Source organism: Manis javanica, chromosome 17 (assembly GCF_040802235.1).
Source record: "Manis javanica isolate MJ-LG chromosome 17, MJ_LKY, whole genome shotgun sequence".
Classification (NCBI taxonomy): Eukaryota; Metazoa; Chordata; class Mammalia; order Pholidota; family Manidae; genus Manis; species Manis javanica.
In genome coordinates this window covers 19,586,540-19,607,140 of record NC_133172.1, presented here as the reverse complement: position 1 = coordinate 19,607,140, position 20,601 = coordinate 19,586,540, and the positions used below count along the sequence as shown (strand labels likewise).

Below are 20,601 nucleotides of genomic sequence, written 5' to 3'. Positions count from 1 at the left end.
ACAACATTTAGGGAAAAATACATTATGTATAAATAATGAATATTCCCATTCTACCATAATGGTTTTTAAAAGAGCTCCTCAGAAACAGATTTTTTCCTGTGTTTTGAGGTATAACCTGCATCCTGGAGACTACATTAAAATACTAACGTGTTTTTCATAGTCAATAAAAGAAATTCAATGCAGCCAAGAGCGGTGCAATATGGGAAGCTTGTGAAAAAGCAAAGATGAAACTGCACTAAGAACCAGGCACCACATGATTAAAATCAGGCCAGTCAGGTAGTAGACCATCATTACAGTGCAGACCGCAAAAGAAAAACCGAGAACGACCCTTCATCTTCAAAAACAAAAACCACACACATCTTCAAAAAAAAAAACCACAATTGCAATCTGTTGGGTGCGACACCAACATCTCTACTGCCCAAAACTGAAGGGCACATGATATATACCAACTTCACAATATATTTTTATACACACATATGAACTTGGCTACATAGCATCTAGAATTTGGCAACCGAAGGGTCTTATTCATATATAATCGCCATTTCGGTATTTAAAGAGGCAGAACCAAGTTGGAGATCTTTATGCTTTAGAACACAAGTAACTAATAAGTAATTTATATTTCCTGTCTCAGAACTTTTGCCACTTAAAATGCTCAGAGTTGACACGTTTCAAATCCATCTGGCTAATAAAAAAGACGGATGAAAACGTGAACACAGGAGGGCACGGGTGTCTGAACAGTGAATAACAATGAAAGAACTTATGTGACCAACAAAATCACTGCTGTATCTGTTTGGATATTGCCAAAGGGAAGAATTTTATATTCATCAGAGGAAATAACTGGTGCTATTTATACCTTTTTTCTTCAAAATGAAGAAATAAAAATGTTATACCTTTTTCTATTTTACAAGTTTTGAGGCGATAGTAAAATAATTTTTTTTTTTAAATTTTTAAACAGAATGGCTGAACAGGAGAACACTGAACTTTGAAGCCACATACCTGGTTCAAATCTAGAATGTTCACTTTTACTAGCTGAAGGTGAGTAGATTTACCCTGAGGTTAAAATCCAAGTCTCTCCTCTCCATTTCCTCATCCATACAAAGATGATAATCCCTACCAATCTCAAGGGGCTGATAACTGTCTTGCCAATGGGTTTCAGCCCTGGGGCAAGTTCACCATGGATTCCGTTGAGACCAAGGAATGACAATGGAACATTCTTGGGGTAAAAGGGTTTATTACCTGTCTTGTTCTGCCCGAGATAGGTAGGAGATAGGTGGAGCACTAGAATTAAGTCTGCATCCAACATACTGGCAGGTCTGTCATCCTCCTCCGTCTCTGCCTCCACCCAGAGCACTGGGCCGAGTCCTTTATACAGTGACTCAGTCAATAATACCTTATAGCCTGTGGGTGTGGAAGCAGTAGCCTAGCAGTAGGCCAGCTACATCATTAAGTAGTTTAGGTTAAGGTGAGGATCCTGGACATAGGAACTTCGATTTTCCCCACGATAATACACAGAGTATTCTACAAACTCTACTGACTTATATCATTGCAAAATGCTATTTTAGCTTTTTTCCAAAGATGCCAATTTGGCAACATTTTATCATTTTTAATTATAAAAATCTTAGTTTCAAAATATTCTTCTAGTTAACAGGTGATAGTAAATTACAACTTTTTAATCACAACTTTGTATCATTCAGTAAGAACTTCTGGAAGACAATTACAATTTTTAAATATATGTTATATTCCCTACTATCAAATATGGTTTTTATTAGAAATCTAAGTTTCTACAATGGTGTCATTCAAAAGAAACTCAGCATTTAATTTAAAGCGTAAATCTTGCCTTTCAGATCTTATTAATTAGACTTAATAGGATTAAAACATACTGTGGGTAGAATTGCAATATTTGCAGAATCTCTTGCCTGGCCTTAGTGCATCTCCATATCAATCGGTGTTTCCAAAGGGTGGAGAGAAGTAGTCCATCTCCATATCGATATGTAATTACAAGGGCAAGCGAGGGCCTATCTGGACCAGAGAGGTTTGGGGGGGGGGTCTCTTCTTCTGCAGCCAGGTCACCAGACACACGGGAGAGCAGAAATGGATGACTGTTTGAAAGCAATAAAGTGGGCTTGTCCCACTTAATTTCTCCCTCTGACTGATTTCGGTTTCAACGGTATTTTGTCCTGGGATTTTCCCCCCGTTACTCACAGGAACAGTGTTCAATGGTAACTTTCATGATTAATGAGTAAAGCCTCCCTGGAGGCATCAAAAGTTGAGGCTGGTTCTTGCTCTCTTCTCTTTTGAATATGTAAACTGTGGATAGATGACAGTATCATTTCACTTTTTACTGTTATCTGTCGGCTTTCAATTACAACCACCACCAAAAAGAAAATTACACCTTAACAGCTCCTATTGATTCAGGCACCTCTATCTAGGAAGGGGAGGAAAAGGACAGAAAGAAATATGTTGTTGGGTAATTCTTTACGGTCCTGTGAGACTAAGTGAAAGAGAGCTACACCGAATCCTTATTCATTCAGAGGGTAGACTTCTGGAGAAAACAAAGAACTGCAATAAATGACCCGCGACAGAAGAGAAATTAAATACCTGGGTGATTCAGTACTAGCACTGGCCTGCATGACTCAGGGTTTCTGGTAGGAATGTGCAGTGTCAGCTTTCCTGATACACAAAATACCACTTGTGTTATTTCATTTTCAATCAGCAAAAAGAGGCAGCCTGGCACCACAGAAAAGTATAGGGCATCTTCTGACAAGTTCTCCATTGTCCAGTCAAGCAGAAGCCAGGTCTGGGATGGAAGAACTATGGGCCCCAGCCTGGCTCTGCCCCACATCAGCCCTCTGACCCTGGGACTGGGGCTTCCCCTTTCTCTGGGTCCCAGTTTTGCCACCAGTGAGTTAAGGAGTTTGGCTCAGGTGACTTCTAAGGATCTGCCCACCATGAAAAATCTATAAATGCAGGATATTTTAGTCAGTCATTAAATTCAAGGTGTAATCTAGGCCCCTTAAACTCTTGGTTTTTTTAACTATTACTTGTAAAATCACAAAGGTTCTCTGATTAACATTTGGGGCAGGGCAAGGTTAAGAACAACTTGTCTTTTATTTTTCCAACCTGGAGTGCCTTCCCTCTCCTTTCCATAGGTCCCAAGTCCCCTTGCCCTTCAGGCCCACTACCAAGGAGCCTTCCCTGATTCCCTAGCCCACACAAAGCTCTGCCTTTCCAACGGTGGAATCCTTAGGGTCAGGGCCAAACACCCTGGCTGTCTCTTAGGTTGATCTTGCCTTTCGATCTAATCTCAGAATGTGGGTCTCTTGCCCTCCTGTGCCAGCCCACAGGTACATTCCACAGGAAGTGGCTACTTGACTAGGGCATGGATAGGGAGGGCCAGATGTGAGGGTCAGGTAGGGTGCCCCTCTGCCTCCAGCCTGCTCTCTTCCACAAGAGAGCCTGAAGCCTGCCCCTCAAGTCCCAAGATTCCGTACGTGACCTCACCGGATATCGATGACCTGATAGGCCGCACTGTTGCCATGGCAGCAGGAGTACGCAAACAGTGTTCCTGGAGAAGCACTCCTACCAGTTGGTGACCAGATAGCGGTCTGGCTGCCTGAGAATGTCTGGCTGGATCAACCATATGCGGTGTGGCTTATCCTCTGTGCCCTGGGAGGGCTGCGCAGCAGGTAGGCCTAGGCGGGACACCTGTACAAGAGTCATTGGTGGGCACACAGCCTCACCTGGCTGCCACATGTTCCGTTCGGGCCTGCCTGCAACACCTCGGAACCTCCCCAGCTGTTAACTAATACCAGTGCTCCTGCTCACTGCTGAGGGCAAGTGAAGTGTCATCCCTGGGCAAGCGTTCAGGAAGTTCCTAATCTTTATAAATGTAGCCTTCCCCCCACCTTCGGGCTACAAATACTTCCTTCTGGACCTTTTCCTGATTGGCCTCTTAGCAAAAGTCATGTGCATTTTTGTGGAAACGCAGCAGTCTGAGGAAGAGCTGTTCCTCATTTCCTCCCCCTCTGAGTAGAACTAAAATTGTCTTTTAGTAACATCTCTGTACAGTGTGGATGATGTTTTTCACCTGGGCTGCCGCTGAGCCCACGTCTCCTTTTATGGTGGTCGGATAACCTCACCTTCAAACCTGGGCACCTTCATCATACTGTCCACATGGGTCCCATCAGACACATCCCAGACTGAGCCGCTGAGTAGCAGGGAAAAGGGTGTCACATCGATGGGAAGAGCAGAAGAGCCAAGGGGAGTGATAAAGGGACACTGAGACCTAACGGCTGAGGAAAAGACGTCCCAGGAGATGGTGCTGATGTGAGCCTAGACTAGGTACCCACATTCTGGCCTGAGCCTCCTGGTCACTCTGCTTTGGCAGTTGGCCTTTTTCAAATGTACATGAAAGTATCAGAGGGCTAGAGTTCAGCGTGGTTGAAGGCAATAGAAATGGGGCTCAAGGGGAGAGGAGTTCTTAACTGATTTTTGTTAGATTATTTTTTCCAAAACTTGAAAGGTGTTTCCATTAAAGCCTCCCACAAGTGACCAACTTTAACAAATGTTTCCTCTGTTGTGGAAGGGAGAGATGGGGGGGTATCCTGATCGCAATCATTTTCAGGTTGTGTTTTATTCTGGGAATAGGGAACAGATTTCCTGGTCTCCTGCTGCCGCACGCTCCACAGAATTGCTTTTGCAGCCAACTTCGCTTCTCTAGGGGATTCATAGAGGTGATGGGCCAAGGCTGGGTTTTAGGTGCCAAGTAGATCAAATGGCTTCAGCAGGAGACCAGGAAATCTGTTCCCCATTCCCAGACACGACAGAGGGAAGGTCCTGGTAGGACACTGTGGACAGGAGGAGGGACTGATCAGTTCTGGTTTTCTTTGCAGGAGCAGCAGCGGGTTCCCCTTCTCCTACACCGGGCTACTGTCACCTCCTCTACCAAGGGCGTGGTGAAACCCAGGTGACCTGGCATGGGGAGACGTACTGCCTGGTTGGTGGCTGCCGGTCTTATGGGGATGCACCTATGGCCACCCCGGCAAAGGTGAAAGCAGAGAAGCCAGTCCCCAGGCGGGCTCCCAAGAGACATGCAACTTCAGCGTCAGACGAAGAGCTTGGCTGCCCCCCGCCCAAAATTCGGCGGCTGCAACATCGTGGCAAGGGGCTGACCCCACAGAAGCTTGCTGGCCATGCCACTTGTGTAAGGAGGGCACGGGTTTAATTGCCTAAAGTAGCTAACGCCTCTCCCTGCACTGACCCAGTCCTGCCATTGCCCACCACAGGACACTGGAACCGGAGCTGCCCTGAATGAGCCTTCCTCAAGAGACCCAGAAGAGCTGCTCCCAGAGAAGGAACAAAATGGGAAGAGTTGAGCAGCACCTCCAACGGAGGCCCACAGGCTTCTTTATTCCCTGCCCTTCCTGACCCCACTATGGCCCCGTAGCATAAACAAAATGGCTTTCTGTTACAGTGTTTGACTTTAAATCCAGCTTGTCCAAGGCCAGGCCCCAAACCTCCCTGTTCCATTAAAGTGTATTCCCACATGGCATACCCGATCCTTTAAGACCTTAGCCTCCAAAAAACACCTTTGAGGGCAGCTTCTGAGATGTGCTTCCCACAATGACAACTGTACAAGTTGGGGCAGGTCACAGGCAGGTTCTGTAAGAAATGCAGAGCCTCATGAGTATTTCCCTCCATGTGTGTGTGTGTGTACGTGTGTGTGTGTGTGCGCATGCACACACATGCAGATAAGGAGAGGAGAGGCAGGATTGAGTAGATGGTGTTCTGTCTATCCATTTATTCAACACTGAGCACCCGTTCAATACCAGCCTCTGTGCTAGATGCTTGGGTTTTATTGGTGAATAAGATGATTGAAGCCCCTCTCCTCGAGGCACCCAAAACTAAAGGAAGAGAGAAAAAAGAAAATGATATAATTTCAAATAATTATAACTGCTATAAAGAAAATTAAAATACGATAAGATGATGGGGAGATAAGCACTAGAACTTGTGCTAGTTCACACAAGTAGTCAGGGAAGACTTCTTTGAGGAGGTGACATTTAAACGGTGATGCGAGGGAGGGAGTCTCATGTGAAGAGCTTACGGTGAGTATACCTGGAGGGGGTAATGGCGAGTGAAAGATCCTGAGGTAGGAATGAGGCTGGTCTGTTCTAGGACCAGCAGAAGAGCCAGTGTGGTGAGATGAAGAAAGATAAAGATTGAAAGATGTGATTGGACAAGTAGGCATGGCTGCACCATAACAGGCCTTGGTGAAGTTTGCCGTGGTAAAGAGTGTGGATTAAGCGGGATGCGAAGACATGGGAGAGAGTTGAACAGGGTAGTGAAGTGACCTGCACTGAGGAAAGGAAGGGCGCAGAGAGGAGACACACCTGGGAGATGTCTGGAGCTCGAACCCACAGGATCTGGAGATGCCCTGAAAGGGGAGGGGCAGGCAGAGGGTAGGAAGCATCACCGTGACATTCAGGCCAGCTTTGGAGCCAGGCCCTGCCTGGGCTTCCCTGCCTCCACCCTGTTTCCACTTCTGCCCACTGCAAGCACCTGGATAACTCTGGTTATAGCTTCAGCCCCCAGTTGTCCCTCTGTCCAGCTCTGTCCACCGGTACTGGGGTCTCCTAGAGGACGAGGCTTTGGTAGTGTGTGCCTGTTTCCCCCTGCCTGGGAAAGGGTAGAAAGATTATCTCGGGTGAGGGCAAGTCACCCTGTTTGTTCAAACCTCCTCGCCACTGGGTGAGTATTCACAGGCCCCTGAGTTTATAAGGGTCTGGGTGTGTCTAGGTTTCTGTGGTCGACTTTGTAGAACACCTCAAGCCCATGACCAGCAGTGCCAACCTGTTTAAGGTGTGAAGTTGAATGTTAAAGAAAACTGTGCTGCCTGGCTGATAATCTGCTGAGACAGTGCCTCCCTTCTCTGGCTCGACACAGCCTATTTCTGCTGAGCTAGAGTTTCCCCCTGGTCCTGGGGTGTTAGACATCGGGCCCCTGGGGACAAGCTAAGACACCTCAAAAGCTAAATTCTCCCTTCTCATTTCTCTGTCAGCGGCCACTGTGTACTTGCCCGGACTTCTCTCTGCTTACTTCTTCCCACTCTTTGCACTCTCACTTGCTGGGGGTTGTGGCGGGGGGCCAGGGGCTGGTTGCTATCAAGAGTGGAACAGACAAAAGTTTTTGTCCTGGAGACCAGAAGATAGAAGAGTTTCTCCTCCCCTTTTCCACTCGACTTCAGGAGTGGGTGCAGGGGCTGCTGACCAGCAGTCGGGGAGGAGAGGGAGCCGGGTCTGAGTTTGGCTTACTGAGCTACCCAGGGAAGGGACACAGCCCTGGGGACTCACACTCTGCAGTGGGGCCGCCTAGAGACCCCTGCAGCTGCAGACAGTAGGAAGTATACCCACTTCTAGCATGTGTATTGGTTTGCCCTTCCTCCTGGCCTCAAGTGAAGGCCTCAAGTTGGAAATGGGGTGGAGCCTGTCCGACAAGGACAGGAACTTAGTCCTTGAGGGAGAAAAATCAAGTATTAAAAAGAAAAAGAAACCTTAAAAGGACACTAATACCATAGGAACTTGAAAGTAGGAGAAAGTAGACTACAGTGCTATATGTTATATACAGTGCCTATGTTATAAGTCCTGTCCATATATGTGTGGGTCTATTTTCTGTTTGGACTATTTTTTTAAATCATAGTATCAATATACAATGTCTTAATTTTGGCAACCTTAAAACAACTTGATATCTGGTAGAGTGAGTCTTCCCACTTTAAGCGTATTATATCAGTCATTAATCAGATAAGTAAATTGAATTATGTAAAAAAGATCTTTAACATAGGGAGGAGACCTTAGACATACGTAGGAGCCAATGGAAAAAATATATTGAAGGCTGTTTGTTACCTGTGTATCTGTTGTTGGATCTAAATGTATGCAGATAAGGTGGAAGTTAGGAAAGAGCTGGATTTGAGGTGTGAGGTGAGGAGAAAAAGGATGAACCCATAAGGAAAAACCGACAGTTGTGTATCCATTGGGGGAAAAAAATGAATATTGACTCCTAGTTCACACCATCCAGAATACAAAATAAAATGAATTTGAATATGATATTGATTAATGACAAAGGAAAAGACTGATGAACTGATACATTAGAATGAATAACATTCATCATAAAATAGTTATAAAATATCGTAAAAAAGAGTGGAAAAGCAGAGTAAGAGATATTGTCAACACATATAATTGACTAAGGACTTTTTCCAGAGACAGACAACCTAATCAAAAAACATTTGAATAAGAACTCTACAAGATAGGATAGCCAAATGGCCAATAAGAATATGATAAGGTAGTCAACCTTATATCACTAAGGAAATGCAAAATAAATCTCATAATGAAGATAACTAAATTCAACAGATGAACAATACCAAGTTTTAGCAGAAATGTGGAGACAGGCATTCTCACACCCTGCTGGTGGCAGTGCAAGGTGATACAAACTACTTTGGAAAAACAGTTTGAGAGTATTTACTAAAGTGGAAGACATACAGCCAAGGACAGTTACACAAAATGACTTGCAAGAATCTCACAAAATAACGTGTAGTGTAAGAAGCCAGGCACAAAATAACACATGTCATGTTATTCCATTTATATGAAATACAAGAACAGTGAAAACTGATCAATGCTGTTGAAACAGTTTTGAGTTTTCCTTGGGGGAGGTAACGGCTTGCAGGGGGCCATGAGGAAGGGTTTCTGGGTTGCTGGGAAAGTGCTGTATATTGATCTGGGTGCTGGTTACAAGGGTATGATCATTTTGCGAACATTCAGCATGCTGTGGAGCTTTTGTGTATGGGTATTTTTCTTCGATAAAAAGTTTTTCCAAAAAATAACAAAAGGCAAAACTTAATGTTAAGGGATGCATGCTGAGGTTGTGCCTTTATATAAGTAAACAAGAAAGTGACTGTCAGCAAACTCAGGTTGTTAGCAGAAAAGTGCCTGTGCTACAGTTATATGTTAATTAGATCTTGGTTTTTGCCTATGAGGTTATTTTTTCAGTCAGTAGTACAAGGAACGTTGTATCCTAGCCACAGAGCCCCCAGAGTCTAAGGTTGCCATTGGGCTATAGAGGCCTATTTCCTCTACACAGCACCTGACCCCACCCCTGAGAGGAAAGGTGTGTGGCGTTGGGATGGGAGATACAGGGAAATTTGGGGAGATGGGGGGGACAGACCTGTTCACTCTATTCAAAAACTGTGTTGGGCTGAGGACTAAGATACCATGGGGACAAGACTGAAAGGGAGTCCAGTCTGCCGGGCACAAAAAAACATTAATCAAAGATCTCCACCAACATATTTCTCCCTGCAGTAGGTACCATGAAGGGAAAATACTACACGGGAACCCAAGGCAGGGGAGGGTGAGGTGGGCTGGTGGGGTGTGTGTGTCAGAGAAGTCTTCTGGGAAAGAGGTGGTGCTCCAGGCTGAGACCTCCAGACAGAGGAGTTTGATGAATAGCCAGTGATGCACAGAAACTTCCTGAGTTTGGGAAATGAAAAAGGCCTTCTGGGGAGGGATGCAGCTTGACAGGCTGAGGGGCCGAATGGAGGCAGGCTTGTGGGCCAAGAGAAGAGCTTGGGCTTTTTCTTCAGAAGACGTGGCTCTACCAAGAGCAGGAAGAGAGAAAAGGGAGTCCATTTGGAAGGCTGCTACTGTGGGCAGCTGAAGGTGGTGTGATGGACAGGAGGTCAAGTTGACAGGCCTTGACCAGGATGACTGTGGGGTACTGGCCAGAATGATAGCTATGAGATCCTCCTGCAGAGCCCAGCCATAGATTCCTGGTTCCACCCGCGGAGCTGAAGGCTTGGAAGAAAGGGCAGTCAGAAGGTGCACAGTCTGAGGTCAGTTGTGAAGATACCGCTGATTCTGGGATCTAAAGCCGTCTGGGCCATAAAATGGAGACAAATGAAGATAAACAAGATGAGTTCTGGGGTTTTCTGACAGAGAAACAAATAGTTGAATGAAAGCCTAGAAAGATAAAGATGTTAAAATAAAGCCAACTGGATAAGTTATCTGAAGTAGTGAAGTAGAAAGTGAAAGAAAAGGGCAAATAAGTAAACGATTTGGAATAAAGGTACCCCCAGGAGGTGAGAGAGTAAAAGAGAAAATTAAGGTGTAAGAACTTGGCTAAGAATCCAGTGGAGTGTCCCTAAGGGGCAAGCGAGGCGGAGAGAGGTGGGTGTCTTTCCCACACCGGCAGCGCCTCGGGGGAAGGGGCTGAGAATCCCTAGCGGGCGCCAGCACTAACAAACTGCAGCCATGGGGCACAGAAAAGGGACTGGCCCTTCGCGGGGTTTTGTTTCCAAGGACGCGGAGAAGAGGTTGGAGACAGAGATGATGAAAATGGGCAAGAGGCACCCAGGAACGGAGGGAGTGCGGTCCTGCCTACCTTTCCCCATCCCTGAGTAACAGCAATGTCCCCGAGCGCTCGCTAAGCACAGAGCACAGAGGCAGCGCATCCCGCGCCCCACCTCACCGAGCCCTCAGTCCCAAGAGGTTATCTCCCCATTTTACAAGTACCGCATCTCGAGCTCAGAGACGGCGGCCCCTCACCCAAGGTCACACAGGAATCGGGCTCTCCCCAGGCACGGAGAGGTTAGTAGTACTCCCACCCGGGGGCCTTCATTCTTCTGGGACCCCCCTCGGGGCGGAGCTGGCCTGAGCCCCTCCTGCTCCCGCCGCAGAGGGGCGGCCCGGGGAGCGGGCGGAGGAAGTGAGCGCCGCGGGGGGGAATGCGGGCGGGCGGGGCGCAGCGGCCCCGGGCGGAGGGGACAACCCCACACGCGGCAGGGACGGCGGGCGCGGCGGGCCGAGCGCGCGCGATGACTCACTTCACCGTGGTGCCGGTGGACGGGCCGCGGCGCGGCGACTATGACAACCTCGAGGGTCTCAGTCGGGTGGACTCCGGGGTGCGCACGGAGCGGGCGGACTCGGCCGGTGAGGACACGCCCGGAGGGGGCCCTGGCGGGGGCAGGGGAGCCGGGGCTCCCGCGCAAACGGACGCCCGGGACGTGCACGCACACGTCGATGCGGGCCCAACTTTCTATAGTCTGCGCCGCCGCCACCGATCAATCCCTCGCTTCGCGCGCGCGGAGACGATTTTCCTGGGCCGCCCTCCCAGCCCCAGCTCCTCCCTTGGCGGCCGCGGGCGGGGGCTGCAGACGTGGCCGACGGTGGAGGCCCGGCCAGCTGGGCCGCCGGGAGCGTGAATAGCGCCTAGCCCCATCTCTGGCTCTTCCCTCTGGGAGCACAACCGCCGCCCTGACCCTAGCCCCTTCACCTTCTCTGAACTGCCCCAGCCTCTTCTCTCCTCGCCTGCCCGTTGGCGCCTCTGCATCTCAGCCCCTGCCACTGCCCTCTCTTCGCCCCCAACCATGTGCCTCCCTGCACCCCGGCGGCTGGCGGGACCGAAGGGTGTGCCTGCCCGAGGGGGCTGTGGGTACCTGCCTGCAGTGCGTTCCTGCTGATCCCATCTTAGATCTGTAGGTACAGGGGCATCGGTGGAGCACTCGTACGGAACCACGCTTGTCCAGGAGCTTTACATGAATTAACTCGTTTAATCCTCCCAGTTGCACAGAATAGGTCTTGTTACTCACTCTAGGAAAGAGTGAACTGAGGCTTGGAGCGGTTATGTGACTTGCCCCAGGGGATTCAAATCTAGAGTTGGAGACTCCAGAGCCCTAATTCTTAACCTAAGTGTTAGAACAGGGTCTGAGGGTAAGCCCTCCTCCCTTCTGCCCAGTCGCTGCCTTCACACTGCCCCTTTCTCCATCTCCTACCGCAGGAGGCCCATGGGCTGTCTTGCCGAAGCCCGTTCCTGGGAGCGTGAACACTGCTGATAACATGTGTCTGTATGTGTAGCTGTGTATGCATGTGTAATTGTGCTTGTGCAAGTGTGTAGCCGTGGGTGTTACAGTGTGAAGATAGGGTCAAGGTAGCACATTCTCATGGCCAATGATGGTGATATGACTGATGACGATTGCCTGTGTCTGACTGACCGTGATGGAGATAGGCAGGAAACGTGTGTTGGTGGCATGTGTCAGGCAATGTGATCTGGACCTGGTTCTGATCTGTGTTGATGACATGACTGAGGTGATCTATGCCTGATGTAGGTGATGGCTGTCACCTGACTGCTATGTGTAGGTGGCACAGGACTGCTAGGAGGAGGCTTGGAGGTTTTACAGGCTTGACAGCTGTGTGCATGCACATGCCCCATCCCCAGGCCCTCACCTGCCCCTAGCCTTGCATCAGTGGTCAGAGCAGGACCAGCATCCCTGCTTCGCTTTTAGTCCTAGAGGTGCTCTCCCCAGATCCTGGACCAGCGGGCAGGCATAGCTGAGCCTAGTTTCTGGCACCACCTTGGCTCCCCACAGGGTGACTGGAGGGACCTGGAGCCACATTGGCTGAGTCCTGCCAGGTCTCTCCAGGCTGGCCCAGCTCCTCCCACTATCCCCCCTCCTCCTCCTCTTACTCCTCCTCGAGACGTTGGCTGCAGTGGCGGTGTGGGGGATACTTTGCATGCTGGTGAGTGATTATGAGCCTTTTTGGTGGGGACTGCAAAGGGTCAGTGCTAAGAGGGCACAAAAACAGTGAGACTCAGGTCCATCTCATGGGGCCCTCTCAGCCTGGTACCTGAATCTCACAGCCCATACCTCTGCTCCAGGGAATGTGGATGGGCCTGCTCATTCGGCCCACCTTAGCCTGTGGGCTGGGGATGGAGTAGGGGGGTACCCCTGGCCAAGGCCCATGAACATCACCTGGATTCCCACCTATAGCTGGTGTGTTCACAGCTGCTGGCAGGAACATCCATATATATGTACCTCACAGACAACCGCTAGGCCCAAGCCATGCTCTGGTTCACCTGGGGTCTCAGGTGGCATTTGAGCAGCTTTGGTGTGACAGGCATGCTCAGACCTGCCCTGGGATTTTTGGAATAGCTGAAGGCAGGCAGTACAGACATCCAGGGACTGCTTAGATCCTCCTCCCCCCGATCCCATTCACACAATCCCATGGAAACTGTCCATAAACAAGGCTTTGGGGAACTCCAAGGAATGCATGCTGGATGTCTGGCACCAGACTGTCCCTTTTATGGTGCATCTGGGCAGTTGGAAGAGTGGGTGTTACTATCTCTACTTCATAGAAAGGGAAACCAAAGCATCACAGAGAGGGTAAGCAGGTTGCCTTGAGTCACACAGAGTCAAGAATCCAAGCCAGGCTATTGGCCATCCAAGCACCAAGAATCGGTATGTGCACCCTGGCCAAACTGCAAACCCCAGACACTCCTCTAGTCAAAGGCTTGTACTATATCCTGGGATAGACTGGGACCCAGAATAGGAGTAGGGAACCTGCTGCTCAGCTCCCACCTGGCTCTGTGGATCCTGGGACCTAGGTTTGGCCCTTCTCACTGGGTAACCTTACATCTGAGTCTTTTTAAGCTTTACTTTCCTTGTTACTAAAAGAGGGCAGATGATATCTACTGGACTGTTGCTGTTGCTGAGCGATTGTTGGCTCAGAAGCAAGTCTCATACCAATGGCAACATGGTGTATCAGATGGAGGAGAGTGCATCATTAGCATTCTAGCTGCAAAGGAGAAATGAATTGTGGTCTATATAAGAGAAAGTTGGCTGCAGCTCTTCCAAAACCATGCATAGTCAAAACAACACTAGTCTGGGTCGGTGATGACACCACTGTTGCCACCTACATCATCGGAAAACCAGGCCTGTGCAGCTACCAGACTGATTGCCATCCAACACCAAATTGGCTTCATTGAATCAAGATGCGGGCGTCCCATTTGCTGTGAGGCCTCCAGCCACTGCCGCAGCTGCCAGACTAGAGGGGAAAAAGAAACACTTCCTTAGACGACCCTAGTCGAATCCCTGTGCCCTCTGGCCAGTCTCCCGCTTACCTCTCTTCCCATCATGCACCGGGCTGCACGCGAGGCTGCGCCGGCGCGGTGCATGGCTGGGTAGTTCGTAGGCGGCCCGCTGGCCATGGCAACAGAAGGCACCCTGTGTGGCTTCATCTATCTGGAGGGCAGCACCCAGCGGGCCCTGAAGACACTGCGCAGTTGACACCTGGCACACTGGGTATTCCAGATGGGCCAGGAAAATGAGAGTGGGTGGTGGGCCAGGGTTGGCCACGCCCCTCGCCATAGGCTCCGCCCCTCGTCAGTGCAATGCACACGTGAGCTAGTGTACCTGAGGCCTTCACACCCCGTTACTCTGCTAGAGTAAGTGATGTGCTGGGTTTTGGTTATTGGCCACTCTGTCAATTCTGGACCTTCAAAGAGGCTGTATGATAGGGAAACTGAGATCCAGCCTGGTAACACTATCCCGGAACGTGCTCCACAGAGGTGATGTTTTTGTGTGTTTGCCTGCTGAGGAGGGGTGCAGACTGGGGTCTCAGGAGGCAGCCCCTGAGTGGGATTCTGTCCTCTCTCCGCAGGACATGGCAGCCACAGAGAGAACAGCCCTTTCCTTTGTCCCTTGGAGGCTCCCAGAGGAAGTGACTGATGCCAGGGTTCTTGTTTGCGGAGCCGAAGAATGAGCTTCACAAACAGTCAAGGTAGGAGACCAAGGTACAGGCTTTTATTTAGAAATAAAGTGAAGGGACAGAGCTCCCGGCTCACACCAGGAGGGGACAAGAGAGTCTGTAGTGGTGCGTTGTCTAGGGGGTTTTATAGGCAGCTGAGGATTTTTAAAGAGCATGAAAAAACTTAGGGGTGTGGATTTGTTAAGTGGTCTCTGAATATTTAGAATTAACTTAACACAAGTAACTTCCTCTGATGATTTCTCCCTGAGATACCAGCATCTTGGTCTGGGGGCATATGAAACAAGGCCACCTGCTCAGCCCGCCAGGTGGGCCGAGGTATTGTTTGCTAAAGAGTAAGTTAAGAATTTCTAACGTCTTAACTTCTTGGGTATTAAAATGCAATCTTATTGTTAAGGTGGAATCCTTCCTGCCTTTTACTGTGTTTATGCGTGGGCTTACTTGCTAAATTAGTTGCCCAGTTTGCAAAATCACTTCATCAGATCTGAAGGAGAAAGACAGCACATAGGCCTGGGCCTTTTAGTATGCTAAAGAGAACCTTACACATGATTATAAGTGGTTAGCATAATAAAACATGTGCTACTCTTTTTTATCTGGGGAACATTAACTGATTTCACTGAAGAATGATTCTAGAGCTCAATGTTAAACATAGAGTTTTAGCAGGGGGGGTTTCCTTGCATGTAGTTACATTGCTCTGACTGAAAATATTCCGCCCTGCTTTTCCCCGGAGGCCCTCACCCTACTCTGACTACACCCACAGTCCCTGTCTCATGACTACTATGACAGGAACCTGGTACTATCTGAGGTAGCTGAGGAGCCATTCTGGGCTGCAGGTGTGGCAGGCAGGTTGCGGGGGCAGCTCTCAGGACTCAAGCCTTAGCTAAGCAGACAGGCTGAATGGTTGTGCCTCCTGGTCGTGGCTCCTTCTCGAGTCTCCTCTTGTCTGTCTCACTCCCTCAGCAGACAGGTTGCAGTTCCCTTGGCCCTTTGAACTGAAACTGCTTTCCCAGAGGCCACTGTACAGCCCATGTATTCTCTAAGAGGATTCACCTTTGACTTCATGCAGCCCCTCAGCAGGTGGCCTCCTCCTAGGATTTCTGTCCTCAGGATTTCCTCTGTTCCCTTCACTCCTAGGACTGTTGTCATCCATAGTTCTTCCCTTTCCTATGAACTCTTCCTGGTCTTTCCTGGTTGGTTCCTCCAATTCTGTCTCCCTCAGACTGACTGAGGCCTGATCCGTCTCACTGGATTTGCCTCGTCTCCACGTCTGCAGCCTTCAGCAGACACCTCTCTGGAAACATTCCCAATTTTCATGCCTCTGAACTTGAATGTCATCCTTTTCAGATTCAAGCTCAGAAGCTGGATCTGGCTTTAAGGCATGGTTTAGGCCCCTAACCATTCAGCTGCCCCACGGAAGGGTCATAGGCTCCTCAGTCTCCACATACCCCAGAAGACCTGCATCTTCACTTCTCACAGTTTCTCCTTATGTGGGGGGTCAAAAGGATGCTGACAGACAGGGAAAGACTAAATGTGGCCAAGTGGCAGGTAGAGGCATGGTGCTAGGGAGGCTGCTGGAGTGGGAAAGGGGTCCTGGGTCAGGGTTGGGGCGTCTGAGCCCGGGGAGGCCTCCTGGCCCAGAAGAGTAGTAAGTTTCTGCAGCAAAGGCCTTGACCTGGCCCCACCTGGAGAGGGGCTAGGGGACCAGGATCCCACCTTGGGGACTGAGGTAGGTTACTCACAGGGCCCGGGGCCTAGGGGAAGACCAGACAGATCAGGGTTTGGCAGGTAAGAGATTTCACTTGTCCCAGGTATCCTCCTTCTGACTTCCTTGGTTCTGTGGGGTGACTAGGGTGGCTTTTTTGTGGGAGAGTGGAAGGCAGATATCAGCCCCAGAGGCCCACTCATAGCTAGGAGGTGTCCAGACAGCACAGGCAGGATGCATGTGCCATTTGTCTGTCTGCCAGCTGCGTCCTGCCCTGCCCTCTCCCTGAGGTAGGTAGTTTCACAAATGCTCGTAGTGATTGTAGCCAAGGTGGGTCAGAGAGAAGCAGCCACTGGGCTGAGCCTTTGAGTGCTGTGTGCTGGGGTGTGGTGTCCACATCTGCCCAGTTGGCTGGCTTGGGCTTCCCCAGGCAAGAGCTGGGATCAGGCCCAGGACTGCCTCAGGGCTTGGCAAGGGGCCAGAGGCCAAGCTGTTGGCTATGTGAGCTACACACAGGTAGCCTGGCGCCAGCTGGGCCCATTGCCAGGTTGGCCTGTGGTTGTTTATAGGAAGAGCTGGACATCCGCCCAAAGGTATCATCTCTTCTGGGCAAGCTCGTCAGCTACACCAACCTCACACGGTGCCAAGGAGCACGAGGAGGCTGAGAGTGGAGAGGGCACCCACCAGAGAGCAGCCAAGGTGAGCTGGTCAGCGGCGGCTGAGGGACCACTCCTGGGAAGACAGACAGACTCAACATCCTGGAATTGTCAGTTTCCCCACATGGTTGTGAGCACCCCTGAAGTAGGTGCCAAGTGTGGTGAGCCTGGATGATGGGCACTGAGTGCCTTGGGCTTAAGTAGGCTTCAAGGGGTGGGCTAAGGAGGAGCCCCTCAGGGAAGCAGAGGGCCACAGGGGGCAGAGACCACGGACGCCCTCAGCACTGACAGTGGGACCACCAGCTGCCTTTACTCAGCTCTGTGTGGGCTTTACTCACGCTAAACAGTGGACCTGGGTTCTTGCATGTGATCTTCACACCAAAGCTGTAAGGCAGGTGCTATAATCATCCCCAATGGTACAGATGGGGAAGCTGAGTGTCAGGGGTCTCAAGTATCCTAAGATGACTCAGCCAGACAAGATCAATGTGTAACACGGGAGACAGATTTGTGGATTCACTGTAATATGTGACTATGCAGCATGCCAGATCTCTGGCATCCCATCGAGTTGGACAACAGTGTTAACTTTGGAACCAGGAACCTGGTTGTCCCTTGGGGCTTTGTGACCTCGAGCAAGTGACCAAACCTCACCGCATTGCCCCTCAGTGTGTTGGCCCCACTGGCAAACCCTTCCAACAGCTCTGGGTTCCTTGAGCACCAGGGGGGGGTGCAGGGGATAGGAGCATAATGCTGCCTTTGGGGGCTTCCTTATCCCTCTCTCCCTTCCCTGGTCACTCCCTAGGCTTCTGGCCCTTCAGCCCTCTTCCGTCTTCAGGATGACCACACACCTTTGCTCAGCCCCCCTGTGTGATAAGCCTGTTTAACTGAGGGCTAGGGGGTTTTTCTACATTTTCAGTTTGGAGGCAAATAGCCCTCCCTGCCCACCTACTGACTCCCTGGGGTTTGGGAAGCAGCTGGGATTTGGAAGGTGCTTGGGTCTGGCATGGCTGCAGTATTCTCACTGGAAGTCAGCATAGGCAGAAGGAGCTCTTGGTTGGGATAAGCTGAGTCCTCTGCTCATGAGGTTTGGGCCTTGGAGAGGGTAGGTCAGACTCAGGCTGGTGTTCTTCCCTCACCTTGCCTCTGGGAGGCAAACTAGCTCACACTTCAGAGAGGGCAGCTGGCATCTTGAGATCATACAGCCCTGACCCTCACTGTATCCTGCTGCTTGTGGTTTTGGTGGCATTTTCTGAACAGCAGACAGTAGAGAAGCCTGACTGTCCCTGGCTGTCCCTATTCTGCCTGGCAGGGTGGGTCTCAGCCTCTGGGAGCTAGGAGTCCCGGGAGCTAGGAGCTGGGAGTAAAAAAGCCCCTAAGAAAGGCTAGTACACATCTCAGTAAGAATGTCAGAAGGAAGCCTCGGCTGGTGAAGGGCCATGGTCCCTTGGCCTCACGTGGAACCTGGGAGGATGCTGGCGTTCAGCCTCTGCTTACCGGCCCAGCTCACCTAGCCCTAGGGTTTAAGGATGTGAGAAAATGGCTGTTTCTCAGCAGCAGTGGCTTTTCCACGCAGGATGGAGGAGGCTGGTCAAGTCCACAGTGAATGAGTTGGAAGCTAGGGAGCTGGGGCTGCTGAGCTGTGGTGCTCACGCAGGGGGGTTTCTGAGCAGGGACCTCAGAAACGGAAAGCTTAAAGCAGGAGGGGCAGGCCTTCAGCAGACCACGCCAGGACCCAAGGCAGCCTCTCCATGGCAGTCACTCCGGCTCTGGCCTGGTGACCTTCTCCGGCTGCCAGCGGTTATTTAGCGATGCAGGAAGAGTTTTGGCCCCACCCTTTCCCACACTGCCCTGTTCCCAGAGTGACTCAGCCTGGACTGGTGGTGGGGCTGGGACTGCCCCTATCCAGTGGGCAGTCCAAGGCCTCTGGAAAGGGCTCAGAGCTCAGATGTGGTACGGGACAGTTTGAAGGACCATTTGTTCTCACCAAGGCCCTGCAGAGGTCCGTTAGCCAGCACACAGATCCTGCCCCGGGCCTGGATCCTTCGGAAGAGTTCCTGAGGCCACAGAATTCTCTCCCCCAGCCCAGCTCCGGGGCAGCAGGCTTCGCTGGGGCTCCAGTGGACGCTCTTAGAGCCCCACCATCCTGGGCTGCTCTCGTGGGGACCCCATTCTTGAGAAGGTGCCAGCCCTGCCTGTGTACTTCAGCCTCTACCCTGGTCTCCTGGCTTCCCTGGTCTACCCGTAGATCATTGAGAAACCCCATCTGGATATGCCCATAACCCTCCTCACCTGCCCTTCAGCCTGAGTCTCTACTCTCTATGTGGGATTTTCCCAGGGGCCTTCCAAGGCACCACTCACTAGGCTCAGCAGCACCTTTTAGGTACCCGCAGGGCCTACTGGTGATAGGACAGTGAACAAGCCATGTCTGCCCCAGTACAGTCATGATACATTTGGGTGACTAGGTACTGTGACCTGTAGTGACCATTCTGATGGAAGGTATGTCAGATGCTGAGGGGATGGAAGAGGACCAACTCCACTAAAGGCAACCTGGGAAACTTCCCGGAAGAAGCAACTGTTAAGCCTCCTGAAGGTTTAACTGAAGAGGAGTTTGCCAACCAGTGAGTCAGGGTGACCCTCTCAAGCAGAGCCCTGCATGTGCCCTGGTTTCTGAGGCTCTAAGGGACCAATGTCATTAGGGGCTGAGGCAAAGAAGGTAATGCAGTGCACCTGTGGTCCAAGGCAAGGAGTCTGGCCCACACTGTGAATTACAGGGCGGACAACGGAGAAGATTTTCAGCAGGGATGAGGAGATTGGATTTGGCTTTCACAGACCTGCTCTGGCAGCAGGGTGGGCTGGAGTATGGAGAGGCTGTTAGGCCCAGGAGGGCATCGTCCGGGTTGAAGGAACTAAACATGGGCTAGGCAGGCTGATTGGAGGACCACTTAAGAGAGACTGGGCAGGACTTGGGGTCCACGCAGAGGGGAGTGGGGGTTGGAGAGAGGGAGGGCTAGGGACAACTTCTTGGACTCTGAGTAGTGTGGGCCCTGCTGAGTGAGAAGGTGGGGATCCGAGACAGACCTCTTTTTCCAGAAGTTTAACAAAAGAAGGGAAGAGAATGGAGCAGTACTTTGATGGGGAGGTAGAGCTTAAAAGCTCATACACGGGGTTTTGGAAAGAGGTTTTATACCCACCCTCCCAGCCCCAAAGCATCTTCATGCATGAAGGTCAGCCCCACCCCTGCCCTCTCCAGAGCGTCACTCCGGATGCCACTCTCCTGCCTGTTCCCATAGAGAACACCTGCTGCCTGACTCGGGGGTGCCCTTCTGTGGTGCGTCTGAGCCCCTCTGATGCTCCCTGCCCCCTCCCCTCCCTCTTCCACAGGCACCCAGCATGGGCACCGTTATGGGGGTGTACCTGCCCTGCCTGCAGAATATCTTTGGGGTTATCCTCTTCCTGCGGCTGACCTGGATGGTGGGCACAGCCAGTGTGCTACAGGCCCTCCTCCTTGTACTCATCTGCTGCTGCCACCACCTGAAGATCCAGGCTGGGGCAGGGGCATGGCTGCCCCACAGAGCCCCCCCCAGCTGAGCTGCTCATCTAGGCCTTCCTTCCCACAGACCTTGCTGACGGCCATCTCCATGAGTGCCATTGCCACCAGTGG

The 20,601-nt window shown here is 50.8% G+C and overlaps 1 protein-coding gene across 1 annotated transcript; it reads left to right on the top strand.

Moving 5' to 3' along the window:
* The first annotated feature begins 1,793 nt into the window (after positions 1 to 1,793).
* LOC118972985 (DPEP2 neighbor protein) lies at positions 1,794 to 5,551 on the top strand. Its single transcript, XM_073225599.1, has 2 exons — positions 1,794 to 3,794; positions 4,893 to 5,551. Exons 1-2 carry the CDS (start codon positions 3,620 to 3,622, stop codon positions 5,222 to 5,224), a joined length of 507 nt encoding a protein of 168 aa, XP_073081700.1. The 5' UTR covers positions 1,794 to 3,619; the 3' UTR covers positions 5,225 to 5,551.
* The last annotated feature ends 15,050 nt before the right edge of the window (positions 5,552 to 20,601 follow it).